Source organism: Pongo abelii, chromosome 4, assembly GCF_028885655.2.
Source record: "Pongo abelii isolate AG06213 chromosome 4, NHGRI_mPonAbe1-v2.0_pri, whole genome shotgun sequence".
Taxonomy (NCBI): Eukaryota; Metazoa; Chordata; class Mammalia; order Primates; family Hominidae; genus Pongo; species Pongo abelii.
Genome location: NC_071989.2, coordinates 166,015,845 through 166,030,182, shown reverse-complemented (window position 1 = coordinate 166,030,182; position 14,338 = coordinate 166,015,845). Strand labels below are relative to the sequence as shown.

The 14,338-nt window shown below is 43.9% G+C and overlaps 1 protein-coding gene across 5 annotated transcripts in view; it reads right to left on the bottom strand.

Annotated features, from left to right (window-relative positions):
• Window positions 1-14,338, bottom strand: part of CYFIP2 (cytoplasmic FMR1 interacting protein 2) — a 131,984-nt gene that overhangs the window by 56,622 nt on the left and 61,024 nt on the right. For all 5 annotated transcript variants that reach the window (XM_024246705.3, NM_001133006.2, XM_024246704.3 and 2 more), the window contains 5 exon segments: window positions 13,397-13,473; window positions 10,602-10,710; window positions 8,004-8,123; window positions 2,201-2,400; window positions 305-392 (listed from right to left, as the gene is read on the bottom strand). In XM_024246705.3, the coding sequence (XP_024102473.1) occupies window positions 305-392; window positions 2,201-2,400; window positions 8,004-8,123; window positions 10,602-10,710; window positions 13,397-13,473 (594 nt within the window).

The window sequence follows — 14,338 nt, the reverse complement described above, 5'->3', positions numbered from 1 at the left end:
CCTTCCAAGTAGCTGCTGGTGCATGCTGCCATGTCTGGCTAATTTTTTATCATTATTATTATTATTTTTTTTGGGTAGAGACAGGGTCTTGCTATGTTGCCCAGGCTACTCTCAAATTCCTGGCCTCAAGTATCCACCCGTCTCGGCCTCCTAAAGTGCTGGGATTAAAGGTATGAGCCACTGTACCTGACCTCATTGCTGCCTTTATCTCTGCACCTTCTTACTCTTTTAATTAAGGGACACTTTTCTATTTGCTTTTTTCTCACCAACCCTCTTCTAGGCAGGGTAGGGTAGGACTACTTACCTTGGATCCATAGAGGTAATAAGGCTGGATGTTGGCAGGTTTGTCTCGTTGTGGTTCTTGGGTGAAAGGAATGGCAGTCCGCACAAAACTAGTAGAAGCATAGGGATGGGAAAGAGTTAATATGGTCCTAATATTATTCTTCATGGGACACAGATAACAGGAGTGCTTCCTGGCCAGGTGAAGGTTTGCACTGGTACAAGTGCACTGTTTGTTAGGTGGTTGACTATAAAGGTACTAAACTCTTCTGACATCTTCCCATTCAACTGCTGTCTCCTTTCTATAGATGGGAAAAATTCAGTCTAGATTCCTGGGCTCAACCAGGGGCTTGGGGCTGCTCAGAATGACACTAGGCAAGAAACTAAGAGTGGGCTTTCTCTGGGGCTCCACTCCTCTACCTCCAGTTTGGTTTCTCAAGAGCAGAGTTCAGCAAACTCTTTCTCAAAAGAGCCAGGCAGCAAATATTTTTAGCTTTGGAAGCCAGATGCTCTTTGTTGCAAGTACTCAACTCTGCTGTTGCAGCATGGAAGCACCCACAGACAATAATAAACAAATGAGCATGATCGAGTTCCAATAAAATTTCATCAATTACAAATCATTTTCACTTGTCACCAAATATTATTCTTCTTTGGATTTTTCCCCTCAACCACCCAAAAGTGTGAATACTATTCTCAGCTCACAGGCTTTACAAAAACAGTCAGCAACTAGATGTGGCCTGTGAATCACAGTTTACTGCTCCCTGCTCAAGAGTGTTAAAGCTCCTAAATCTTTATAGAACTGGAAATCTACCTCACTTAGTGTTTGGATCCAGGTGCATCTGTGGATATCTCCCATACCCTTTCATTCATTCAACACATACTCATTCAATACTGGCCCTGAGCCAAGCCTTGGAGATACCTAGATCTGCAGATGAATACATTTTTTTTGCATCCTTACATACTTATTTTGTATGTGAACATATATGCCTTACTCTTCCACCAGGTTATGAAACTTTGTGGGGATAAAGAAATTAGGTCTTGTCTCTACCTCAGTGCCGGCCCAGGGCTGTGTGCACCTTGCAGGAGGCAAGTTCCACTTTGTCATGCGTATGTGTGCTCTGCAAATGTACGCTGTTTTGCAGGCATGCTTTCAGATACGTGGATATCCTTACAAACATACAATCTGATCATGTCATCTCCTTTCCTCAAACTCTTTCAGGGTTAATAAAAATGCACGATCCTGCCCTGGCCTCTAGAGTACTGCACAATCTGTTCCTCTGTTATCTTTCACAGCACCATTTCCCACCTGACTAGTTTTACCCGCATCAACTTCTTGGAGAAACCCTTAGAAACTTGTCTGGAATATTCTTCTCCTGCCTTTTTGCCTTATTTATTCCTAGTCATCCTTTGCATCTTAACTCCAGCATTACTTTCTCAAAGAGGAAGCCTCCCTTGAGGTTTGCATGAATTTTTGGACTGGAATAGGTGGTACTATTACCTCTGTCATGGCCCTGTGGGCTTTCCTTTATCTCCTTATTCACTGTTTGTAATGGTACATTTGTCGTGTGATTGATCACCCACATCCTCCTCTAGTCTGAAGACTCAAGAGGCAGGAAGGTATCTGCTCACCATGGCATACCCCATGTTTTACTGGAGCAGTAAAACACCCCAATGGGCAACTTCAGAGTAGCAGTAGAAAGAGCTCTTCAATGAAAGAAGACCTAATTGTTAACCACATTCAACTGTCAACCAGCTCTGCGACCTCAGGCAAGTGGGACAGCACAGAGCCTGTGCCCAGGAGGGGCCCTGAGAGACACCTGTTGCAGGAACCACTCACACCTGTACCGGGCCTAGTTTGGAGGAGGCAGCTGGCCACTGCCCCAACCCCCACCCGGCTCCTTCTGCACAGAGACTCCCTTACCGGTTCGTGGACCCATTGTAGCAGTAGTTGGGGAGAAAGTCAAAGTTCAGTTCCCAGAAGACATGCAGGGTGATACGGCCATAGGGGGCGGACACATTGTGATTGGCCTCCCGGAACATGGCATCGAAGCTGTCCAGCGTCATATGCTTACAGAGCAGCCGGTGCGTGAGCCGGTTAATCTCCAGCAGCCACTCCAGCTCCTGTACAGAGAGAGAGCCCACAACTGCTGAGGACTTGCTTGTAAGCATTACATGTGTGTGTTTTATCTTACTGCTTCTGTTCACGCAAGTGACAGCTGCTCAGACAACCTCCTGGCCATCTACATGGGAACTAGGACCCTTACAGTAGCAGGTGACAAGGTTCCCTTCTTCTGAGAAGTGGAAGGATTGTCAGACTATGCTGACAGAAATGGAGGCCCAGAAGGTTAAGGGCAAGGTAGGGGAAGGGGAGGTTGCATGCCTACCCCCTGGAAGGAGACCATGGGCCATGTGCAAATCCCTTTTGGGTAGAGAACAAGCTTACTTGCTTTCCAGTTTCTATGTTGGTGAGAAAAAAGCAATACTAAGAGCTACCACTGATTAAGGGTTTACTATTAGGTTGAACCCTATGATGTTACTTGTTTTTTAGGGTCAAATATTGGCAATTTTGCCTGGTTCAACCAAATTAGTATGTGCCAGTTTTATATGTGTCAACTCGTTTAATGCTTATCAAAGCCTATGAGGTCAGTATTGCTGCCATTCTTATTTTATACATATGGAAACCGAGGCTTTGAGAAGTTAAGTAACTTGACTTCAAATCCAGGAAGCTGGGCTCCCAAGTGCACATTCTTAACCACTATATACTCTAACTGCTATAGAAATTTTAAAAAGAGGTGAGAGCAGAATGCCTCATCCTTTGGAGTGTAGGCCCCTTGAGGTATCACATGGGGTTGGCAAAGGCGTGGCTACAAGCCATGGGCAAGCAGTCTGCAGTCAGCTCATGATGACCGGGATCTATGTGCACTGTGGGCCCTGAACGAAGGAATCCCATCTTCAGGCAAAGTGGGACAGAGTATCTGCACACAGCAGGACATGGCATTTGTTGGGAAATGAAAGAAGAGTGTAACTCTTTCAACATGCTTTGGTCTCTCATTGTCCTGCAACTTCCCCGCCACTGCTATCAAAAGGAATCAAAGTACAGTCTTATGTAGAGACAGAAAGCACCTTAGGCCACTCCTGTGTTGTTTTGGTTAAGCCATCTTTTAGGATCAGTACAATGGTCCCTCATTCAGAGAGGGGAAATTGAGGCCCTGAAGGTTAAGTAACTTGCCCAAGGTCACCATAATAGGCCTTAGGATGTGAATCCAAGTCTCCTTATTCCAAATCATGTGTTCTTGGTCCCTGTGACACAGTTCCCTGGAACAAGGATGCAAGAGCTGTGAAAGTCCTTTGAAAGGCAAAGATGGCTTTACAACATAAAGGCTAAAAGAACATCGGCAAGGCCAATTCATCAGAGCATGGCCAGGTGGGATGACCATGGGGTCGGCTGTAATGGCTGGAATATGTCCACAGGAGGCAGCCTCATGCCAAGGATTCAATTTCATTCTCATTAGCCACAAAGACCCCTAGATGGAGACCAGAGCATGGTCAGGTGGAGATCCCAGGCTATGCTTCCAATTTTTGGAGCTCTGCCTCTCTGAAACTCAGATTCTGTGGCTCTAAGTTGAAGTGTGCAGAAATGGTTGAAGGCTTGCAAACATACATGGCTAAAGAGACCAGACAGGTCAGGTAAGTGAGATCAACTGGGGTGAAGAGAAAGTATGGGGAGTGGGTCCATCTATGGCAAATTGGATGTCCCTGCCCAGGTAAAGGTGGAGCTGCTACTTCTGATACCCCGTCTGACCGCTGCCATGTTGGAGTGGGGGATTAGTGACGGCAAATCTTGCAATTTTTCAAAAGAAGGTCAGAATTTCAATTCTGGAACAGCATCGGAGGAATAAGTTTCCAGTCATTGTGTACCATGAAGTAAATGAAGGGCAGAAATACAGAATCAGCTTTCTGATTCTGTCTCTTGGGGGCCTGGCTAGCTGGAATATGTCTTTATTCTGATTCACTTAGGATGGGTACTAAAGAAATAAAAAATACATGGAGTAAGTGCTGCTGAGTTTATTTCTAAGATCGCTGAGTCCCCTGGCACACTGCGGTGCCTTGTTACTGGGAAGACAACTGAGAAGCTGGGGAACAATTTCTGTGTTATTGTTCTGTGACTTCAGCAGTCTCACCACATACATCCGTGTTCACAAGGGAGACTGAAGGAGAGGCAGAGGCTGCTGCAACCACAGGTCCACTTCTCCCCGCACATTATGTAACCCAGATGATATTTCTGCAACACATTTCAGATTTGTTCTTCTGGCCTTGAAACCAGAAGAGGGCATGTGCCAGCTGGATGCAAGGCTCAGTGCACCACAGCATGGAAAAGGCTTAAAAAGCCATGTGGGCAGTTTAGGGATCTCCTAGGAGGATGACAGCTTTCCACAGCAAGGCTGGTTTACTAAAGGGCAACACAGAGAAACAGAACTGGGGCAGTAAAACACCCCAATGGGCAACTTCAGAGTAGTGGGACAAAAGAAGACCTGATTATTAACCACATTCAACTGTCAACCAGCTCTGTGGCCTCAGGCAAGTGAGAGAGCAAAGGTCTCAAACTCAGTACAGTGAGGCCTTGTAGGTCACACACATAAATGAAGCCTGCCACTGGGGCTGTGGCAAGCTGAAGAAAGTGTAGCCCATCTCACAGGAACTTCTAGTCATTTATGGGCAATCGTTACCATCTGGGAATGCTGGTCTGGCATTGCCAGAGCTTCTGCAGTTTTATTTGATTTCTTCCAAATGTTAAATGTTGGCTCAAAATTACAAATGTACTATGCTGCCTAAACAAAACACAGCCTGCGGGCTGCCCATTTTCAATTTCAGCATTGGGTCTTGCTGAGACTCCGTTTGCTCAGCTGTGTAAAATGAGGGTGACTAACTCCCCAAATCTTTGCAACTTCTCCCAACTCAGAATCAAGTTGCCTCCCCATCTCAGAATGGAGTTTTTCAGGTGGAGGGAAAGGCTGAGGGGAGCTCATTCCTCATTTTGTTTCTTGGAGGAGGTAGAAGCTTCTCAGCCAGGGCAAGCAGGGGCCATCCAGACCCACCGGAGAGCGCTTCCCTGAGGTCTCTTCATGGGCTTCCCAGGAACTAGTGTTCTCTGGGGAGCCACTGCCCTCGCCTGATAAACAAGGGCTTTCACCGCTTGTTTTGATTTTGTTTCCAGCTAAAAGAACATTTAGTGCTTTTGAACAGGTGGGAAGAGGCCATGGAGACACACATATCCCAAATCTTTTTTTTCTCATAAGATATGCTCATTATTGGAAAACTAGAAGACACAGATAAACAAAAAAGAAAAAAAAAATCCCGCCACTTGGAGCTAATCACTGCTAACCATTTGGCATAAAGAATAACTTTGTTTCTCAAAATAGAGGTGACCAAATGATTTCTCAGAAAAATGTGTGCTGTACTACAGTCTCCTGAAGTAAGTGACCCAGGACTTAGGTAGGTGGGTGGGTAGGTTAAACCCTAAGAAATCACCCAAAATCACTGCATTGCAGCCCCAAATTTATTTTTCTCTCATCTTTTTTCCATAACCTATTATTTATTAAGTGCTAACTATGTATACAAAGGACTCTTGGGAGGCCAAGGCAGGCAGATCACGAGGTCAGGAGCTTGAGACCAGCCTGGCCAACATAGTGAAACCCCATCTCTACTAAAAATACAAAAATTAGGTGGGCCTGGTGGCACATGCCTGTAGTCCCAGCTACTCAGGAGGCTGAGGCAAGAGAATTGCTTGAACTCGGGAGGTGGAGGTTGCAGTGAGCTGAGATCACGCCACTGCACTACAGCCTAGGCAACAGAGCAAGACTCTGTCTCAAAAGAAAACAAAACAAAAACACACAAACAAAAAAACAGGTAGTATCTCATTTTATCCCTATAGTAACCCTAAGAGGTGGATTCTGATATTCCCTCCATTTCTATAGATAAGGAAACAGGCTTGGAGAAGCTGAGTAACTTGCACAAGATCACACAGCTAGTAAGTAGCAGGGTGAGGACTGGGACCCTAGGTATGATGCTAGAGTCCCAGTTCACTGTCATTTTATTTTTACACTTTGTCCACTTAAAATAAAAACAAACTTTATTTAAAAATAATGTTAGACTTACAGAAAAGTTGTAAAAACAGCACACCCTGCATATCCTTTACCCAGCTTCCCCATTGTTAACATCTGGCGAAACCACAGTGCAATTATCAAATGAAGGAAATTAACTTTGGTACAACACTATTAGCTGAATGACACGCTTTATTCAGGTTTCACCAGTTTTCTCATTAAATTCCTTTTTCTGTTCTAAGATTCAGTCTAGGATTCCATGTTGCATTTAGTTGTCACATTCCCTTATTCTTTCCTATTTTGTAACAGTTTTCAGTCTTTCCTGTCTCTCAAGACCTGCGTACTTTTGAAAAGTATCATTCACTTTTTTCTTTTAGAATGGAACTCGATTTGGGTTCATCTGATATTTTCTCATAATTAGATTGAGATTGTGCATTTTGGCAAGAATATATGATGACAACAATAATATGTCTTACTGGTGATATTAGCTTTGATACTTGGTTAAGATGGTGTCTGCTAATTTTCTCCATTGTAGAGTCATTCTTCCTTTTGTAATTAATAAACATCTTGGGGGAGATACTTTGAGACTATGCAAGTATCCTGTTCCTTCTCTAAGATTTTTTGGTTAAAAAAATTTTTTTATTGTGGTAAGATGTACATAAAATTGAACATTTTAAACATTTGTAGGTGTACTGTGGCATTAAGTACATTCACACTGTTGTGCAACTGTCAGCACCATCCTTTTCTAGAAGTGAAACTCACCTTCTCCAACTGAAACTCTGTGTCCATCAAACACCATCTTCCTCTTCCCTGGCAACCACCATCCTACCTTATGTCTCCATGAATTTGCCTACTGTAGGAACCTCATATAAGAGAAATCATGCAGTATTTTTCTCAAAGTTCTGCCCACTTATTTTAGCTACCATAGACAGATCTTGCCTACAATTTTTATTATGTTCTAATGGTGATTTTCCATTTCCCATTCCTTCTGTTCATCTGCTTTTGAAAGCACTGAAATCTTCCTTTGATTCACTGAAAGAACAACCAGTCAAGTTTACTCTAATTTTTGAAGAGAGAGAATTAGCAGAGAGTCGTTTAAATTGCTGTTTTCTGGGAGAAAGGAGTAGGCCTATTCCAGGCTTGTGCATCAGAACCAGTTACATAATCTGCAGGGTACAATGTTTAATGAAAATGCGGGGCCCCCTTGTTTAAGAATTTCAAGATAGTGAAGCAGAGTGGTAAACCAGCTGCAAAGCCCTTCTGGGCCTTATACTACTGCACACCCGTGAAGCTAACCCTCTTGTGCAATTTTCCCTAGCTTCTTAGGACCCCTCACCTACTTGCTCAGCCTGCAGGATCCTAAGGACATGCAGCTGTGTCTGAGGGTTGGCCATCTCTAGAAATCTCAAGGAGACCCCCTCCATGCTATCATTCTCAAGGCAATCAGGAACGTAAGATTATTCTTATTCTGTGTAAGTTTTTCTTTCCCAGCTCCATTCAGATGGGAAAGAGACTCACTGCCCCTCTTTAACTGGCCCAGCACTAGACTAACTACAGTCCCCATCTAGGCTTCTAGTCTGAGAAATCCCAGAGCAGAAATCCCACATGCTCCCAGACTCTTACCACAATGGAGGTCAGGTCCTCACTCTCAAAGCGGCTGATAGCCTGGTCCAAGGATTTATACATGGCGGCAGAGATGCGCTGGGTAATGAGTCTGTTCAAGTCAATTGATCTACCCAACAGCTGGATGAAGAGAGAGAGAGAAAAGTTACTTAAAATTCACACTGGCCAGGTACAGTGGCTCATGCCTGTAATCCCAGCACTTTGGGGGACCAAGGTGGGAGTGAGGCTGCCAGGTGGGAGGGGTTTCCTGGAGAAACTCCAACCAGCCTGTCCATTGAGGTGGAGCCTCGGGAAGTTTATGAGGTTTGCAGCAAGGAGGAGTCTGGCCCCTCCTCTTCTTGTGTGGAAACAGGGATTCCAACGGCCTGGCGGGAAGCTCTCTAGCTGAGGGACTCTGGCCTTGTGAGAGTCCCTGTTTCCCTCCTTTTTTTCCCTTTTCACCCAATAAAACCCTGCTTTACCCACCCTTCAAACAGTCTGCAAGCCTAATTTTTCATGGTTATGGGACAGACAAGAACCCCATCTTTAGCTGAACTGAGAAAAAGTCCTGCAACAGGAGGATAGCTTAAGCCCAGGAGTTTGACACCAGCATGGGCAACATAGTAAGAATCTGTCTCTACAAAAAATAAAAAAAATTAGCCAGGTATGGTGGTGTACACCTGTAGTCCTAGCTACTTGGGAGGCTGGAGGTGGGAAGATAGCTTGAGCCCAAGAGTTTGTGGCTGCAGTGAGCTATGATTGCGCCACTGCACTCCAGCCTGAGCGACAGAAAGAGACAGTCTCTTAAAAAATAAATAAATAAAGATTCACGCTGACACCTGACAACTATGTGCATGCACCGATAGGAAACTGGATTAAATTTACAAAGGACATAACTGGGACGAATCGGAACTGTATTTAGAAAGCAGTATTGTTAAATTTCCTGAGTATCATCATTCTATTCTGTTTTTATAAGACAATGTCCTTGTTCTTAGGAGATACAGGCTGAAGCATTCGGGGTGAAATGTCATGATTTGGCAACTTAAATTCTCAAATGGTTAAGAACAAAAGTATGTATATTCATCCCACACACACAAACATACACACTGTATAAGTGCTAGAGAGAAAACACATAAACGAGAGAGAAAATGTGAACTAAATATGGTAAAACATTAATAATTGCAAATCTGGCTACAGGATAAATAAATGTTTATCGTATTATTCTTTCAACTTCCCTGTAGGCTTGAAACACAGGAAGTTTAGGAAAAATACGATTCACTCAGGCTGTGGGAAGAGGTTCAGGGTAGGCTCTGGCTTCCCATAAATGTTTCTGCTGACATCCTAAATTTAGCCCTGAGGTTCTTTCTGCCATCTTTCTTGCACTCAATTCAGTCACCAGGGCACAGCAGCTGCCTCAGCAAGGGCCCACTTTGTGCCTTCATGAGTGAAAATTTAAAAGCAAGAGGATGAAGGTCTGATTACAGGATGGAAAATATAGCTTAAGGTACTTTCCACTGGGGTACACTTGGGCATTACTGCAGCTGCTATGTAGATAGCAATGAACATTTGTCGAGTACCTGCTGTGTCCACAGTACTTTGCTAGGTGTCAAATGATTATTCTTAACTATTTTATTTTTCAACTTCTCTTTTGGCATAAATTTTCTACCAACTGACTAGGGCCCCTTATAGCCATCTTATGCACACATAAAGCCCTCAGTATTTAATATCCTGTGGCTAATTCTGGCTGCATTGTAACTGATAGCAGTAATCTTCTGAGAGGCTGAAAGAAAAGCTCTCATTGAGCCCCTGCTGTTGACAGAAGTACAAATTCTATTTTTCCCCCCTCTTAATGATTCTCCATTTCCCTTGGATTTCTCATAGCAATGGGAATGTCCAGGGTTTCTGAGATGAATTCTTTCCTTTTCACCTCTGGCATGGTCTTAGCCTCAGCCTGGCCCTTTCACAAAGACCAGGACCACATAATAAGCACACAGACATCACAGCATAAAGGCCATTTTGCCACCCGCTTGGCCAACAGCAGGGCTCTAGGAGGAGGGCTCGACATCTGCTGGGGCATCTCTTATGCGGTCGGTCTGCCTCACATTAACATTGTTAAATGGGGATGTTTCTCAGTTCCCAGCAACATTTCCTCTATATATAGGGTCAAATGTTAATAGAAACCAACTCTGCACACAAAAAAAACCCAATTTCTACCATGGATTTGCCCTGACATGCTTTCATTTCAAAGGTGCCACAGTCTTCCTCACTTAGACCGGCACTTGGGCCCTGTTCAGGGACAGATTTACCCATCTCTGAGTGGCAATCCCAGCTGAAAAAAGTGGGCTGCAGCTTATGATGAGAAGACAAAGGCTTTGGTTGCCATAACTTGTCAGAGGTTGGCTATAGATGGGTGGAGAAGCCCAGAACTTGAGCCAAAGGAAGCCCAATGCCTCTTTATTGTTTATGAAATCCTGAGGCTGTGCTACACCCAGGCTCAGAAACCCACACTGGCAACATGCTGGGCAGACAATACCCAGGCCTGATTTCTGATCTCCATGCCGACTTCGCAGCTGCTCTCTCCTGCCCCTCCATCTCCATGGTGGCTTCCGCTCCCCATACCTGGACGTGTCTCTGCTTCAGCAGCGTTTCATAGCGATTGGACGGTGGATACGGAATGATGACGCCATAATTCTTACACTCAGCTCGAAAACGTTTATCCAACAGGACACTGGAAGGAATAAAAGTGAAACAAGGCCAGTAAACAGATAGTGAATGACTCTCAACTGCCCAGATACATCTATTTCAGATCATAGGATCTACCCACACAGCACTATCTTATATACCTTAAATAAAATTATTTTCTGCTCTAGACAAGTTATGTCAAATTTCTTTTCAGTCGCAGAAGCTCAATATGCGAAACAGAGTTTCTAAGTTAAAGATGGGCAACACAGAAGTTGAGCCACTTTCCTCTTTTATTCATTTACCACAAAAGCAGTTGAGTGCCTGCTTGGTGTATCCCAGGAAACATTCTGGGTACTGGGAATACAAAGTTCCTGTCCTCATGGAGTTTATATTCGAGTGAGGAAAGACTGATAATATAAACACAAACAGAGGAACGGAATAATTTCAGATAATAGGTAACAGTTGCATAGTGTTTATTATTTCCCAGGCACTTTAAACACAAACACAAACACAAACACACACACACACACGTAATTTTAAATCTCACTACAACCCTATGAGCTGAGAGTGTTACTGTCTTTCACACTGAGGCATGGATTGCAGAGGAGAAGTGCTTTGAAAATAAGAAAATGGGATCATTTGGAGTTAGGAAGTCCAAAGTCTCTCTAAAGAAGTTTTGCTAAACAGAGACCTGAATGATAAAATTGGAAAGATCTAAGGGAACACTATCATTGACACAACAAGCTTGGTTACATTTGAGAAAAGGAAAGATGGCCAGTGTGGATAAAGTATAGTGCAGGTTGCAGAGCATGGTACAAAATGAATGTATAACATTAGACCAGGGCCAAACCAGGTAGGGCTATACAGGCCATACTAAAGAGGCTAGGTGTATTCTAGACATAACTAAAAGGCACTGAAAGGTTTTACGCAAGAAAGAGACACCATCTATATCTACACTGTCCAAAGTAGTAGCTACTAGCCACATGTGCCTACTGAACACTTGAGATGTGGCTGGTCCAAATTGAGATAGGCTGTAAACAGGATTTTGAGGACTTACAAGAAAAGACTGAAAAATCTCTAATAATTTCTATATTGAGTATATGTCAAAATTATAATGTTTTGGATATGTGGGGTTAAATAAAATATATTATTAAAATTAATTTCGTCTGCTTCTTTTTCCTTTTTAAAATATATATGCTAAAAAATTTAAAATAATACCTCTGGCTCATATTTGTGGCCGCATGGCATTTTGAATGAACAGGACTGACCTAGCTCATGGTTTTCTTCCTGGGCTTTCTCTGAATCTCTCAATCTCCTCAACTTCCCACACTTTAAAAAATCACTGATCTTACAAGGAAGGGTGTAGATAAAAGCCCATATGTCTGATGAAGGAAGACCCAGGGTTCGACACGCCTGAGTCTGTTTATATAGATGATGGAACAGTGTATTTGGAATCAGAATTGTCTTACAGAAGCCAGAAACCCAACTCACTGTTAGAACCACATCCCATTCAATCCACAGATGCCTACTGACTACTTTGTGAAAGGTTGTGTTCTCTGCTTTCCTTGAAATCCTACGTGCATGCTTTCTATACTTTACAGCATTTAAGAGTCGCGTTATTTAATGCACATCCTGTGTTAACAGAAACTTGTGTGTGCTGCACATCAACTCCTCTTTGAAATATATCAGGGCTACTTTGGCTGTTAAAAGCAAAATGAAGCAAATCCTTTTCACAGAAAAATTATTAAAGTAAAGAACTATCCTTGAAATTACTGGTTGGTATGTTTGGATTTCCAATAAGAAAGGAAATACCTATATATAAAATTTGAGGTTTTCCTCGATCAGTGCTGTTACAGGTCCTTGAAACCCAAGAACTCACGAGGGTCTGAATCAACATATACTGGCAATACCAAGGAGCCTCTAAAGCCTGATACATCTCTGATCCAGACTTCTTCGCTGGCCTCCTGTCTGGTTTGCACACACCCATTCTTCTCCAATTCATTCTCCATACATTTATATTTTTAAGAGAGTAAACTTTCAAAAGTAAATAAAAATCGAATCGGGTCTCTGTTGTACTTTTGAAACCATTCGGAGGCATTCCACTCTTGGGAGAAACAGCTACAAAGCTGGTGTGCTCTGGCCCTGCCCACTCCCCAGCCTTAGCATGCAGCCTGCCCCCTCTAGTGGTGGTGAAGAGACACTGACACGTACTAATCCACAGGAATCCCCCCACAGCCCTGTGAAGTTGGCATGCTGTTATCATCATACTCCCACCACAGGGTCCTTGCACAAGCAGTTCCTTTTGCCTGCAACTTCCTGCCCCATCCTTCACCTCGTTTTACTTCCTTCACTCCTACCAACTTCAGATAAGAACTCAGATGCCACTTCCGCACAATGGCCTTTCTAGATCCCCCCCAAAAGGTTTAACCGTCATACGTTCCCATGAGCTTTTTCCTCACAGACAGCATGTAACCTCCTTGTCACTGTGCATTTTAGTCAATGTCTGTCTTTTAGTCAATGTCTGTCTTTCCTGCTAGACTGCAGGCTGTGTGAGGTTAGCCCTCTATCTGCCTAGTTTCCTTTCCACTCTATCTCAGCACCCAGTCCAGGCCCGTGGAATGGCTCTGTTTTCCTCAGGTGCTAAAGAAGAAGGGAGGTTTCACAACAGAAAATCATGCCTTCCAGGTGGCAGTCTTAAGAGATTGCTACTCACAGCTCTGCGGCTTTCCTACCTGCCAGCCATGGCTTTGTAGTAAGCAAAGATCTGGTCTGCCAGCTTGTAGACAAACTGATCAAAACACAGGTTCACCTGGTGGAGAGGAAGCAGGAAACATCACTGGTGCCCGTTCAGCTTTATCACAGAAACTGAGCCAACTGAAAGAGAGCAGTCAGGCAGGATTGCCCAGAGTGCATTCTGGGGAAAGATGCTTTGAAGGGGAAAAAGATTCTGTGGCTAAGTTTGGGAGGTTTGGTCCCTTGCTCTCAGGGTCCTCAGTCAGTCAACAGATAAGGCAAAGTTCAAAAAGGACCCAATCTCCCCACAGCCCCTCTCCTCAGCTGTTTCGAGGCCGCCTGCCTGGAGGGATGCAACAGACAGACCGTCAGAACTCGTCAGTGCTCAAATTTGTCCGCTAACTCGGCAGCCTCCCCACCCATCTCTTCTGATAGATGTTATTTTTCATTGTATTTTTCTTTGATTTGCAATTTTTTTTTTTTGAGACAGAGTCTTGCTCTGTCACCTAGGCTGGAGTGCAGTGGTGTGCTCTCAGCTCACTGCAACCTCCGCCTCCCGGGTTCAAGTGATTCTCCTCCTTCAGCCTCCCAAGTAGCTGGGATTACAGGCACCCACCACCTTTCCTGGCTAATTTTTGTATTTTTAGTAGAGACGGCGTTTCACCATGTTGGCCAGGTTGGTCTCGAACTTCTGACCTCAGGTGATCCACCCACCTTGGCCTCCCAAAGTGCTGGGATTACAGGCATGAGCCATTGCATGTGGCCACAAATTTGTTTATGAAGTTGATAGTCACATTTAAAAGCGCCTTCCTTCAAACTTTGCTTACATATCTTTGGTTTTTAATGAATAAAGTCTTGCCATTTCAGGGTCTCATCATCAGTGATAGACTGTGATGCTCAGGTGGGAAGATAATCCACACCAGACACAGAGAATCAAACCA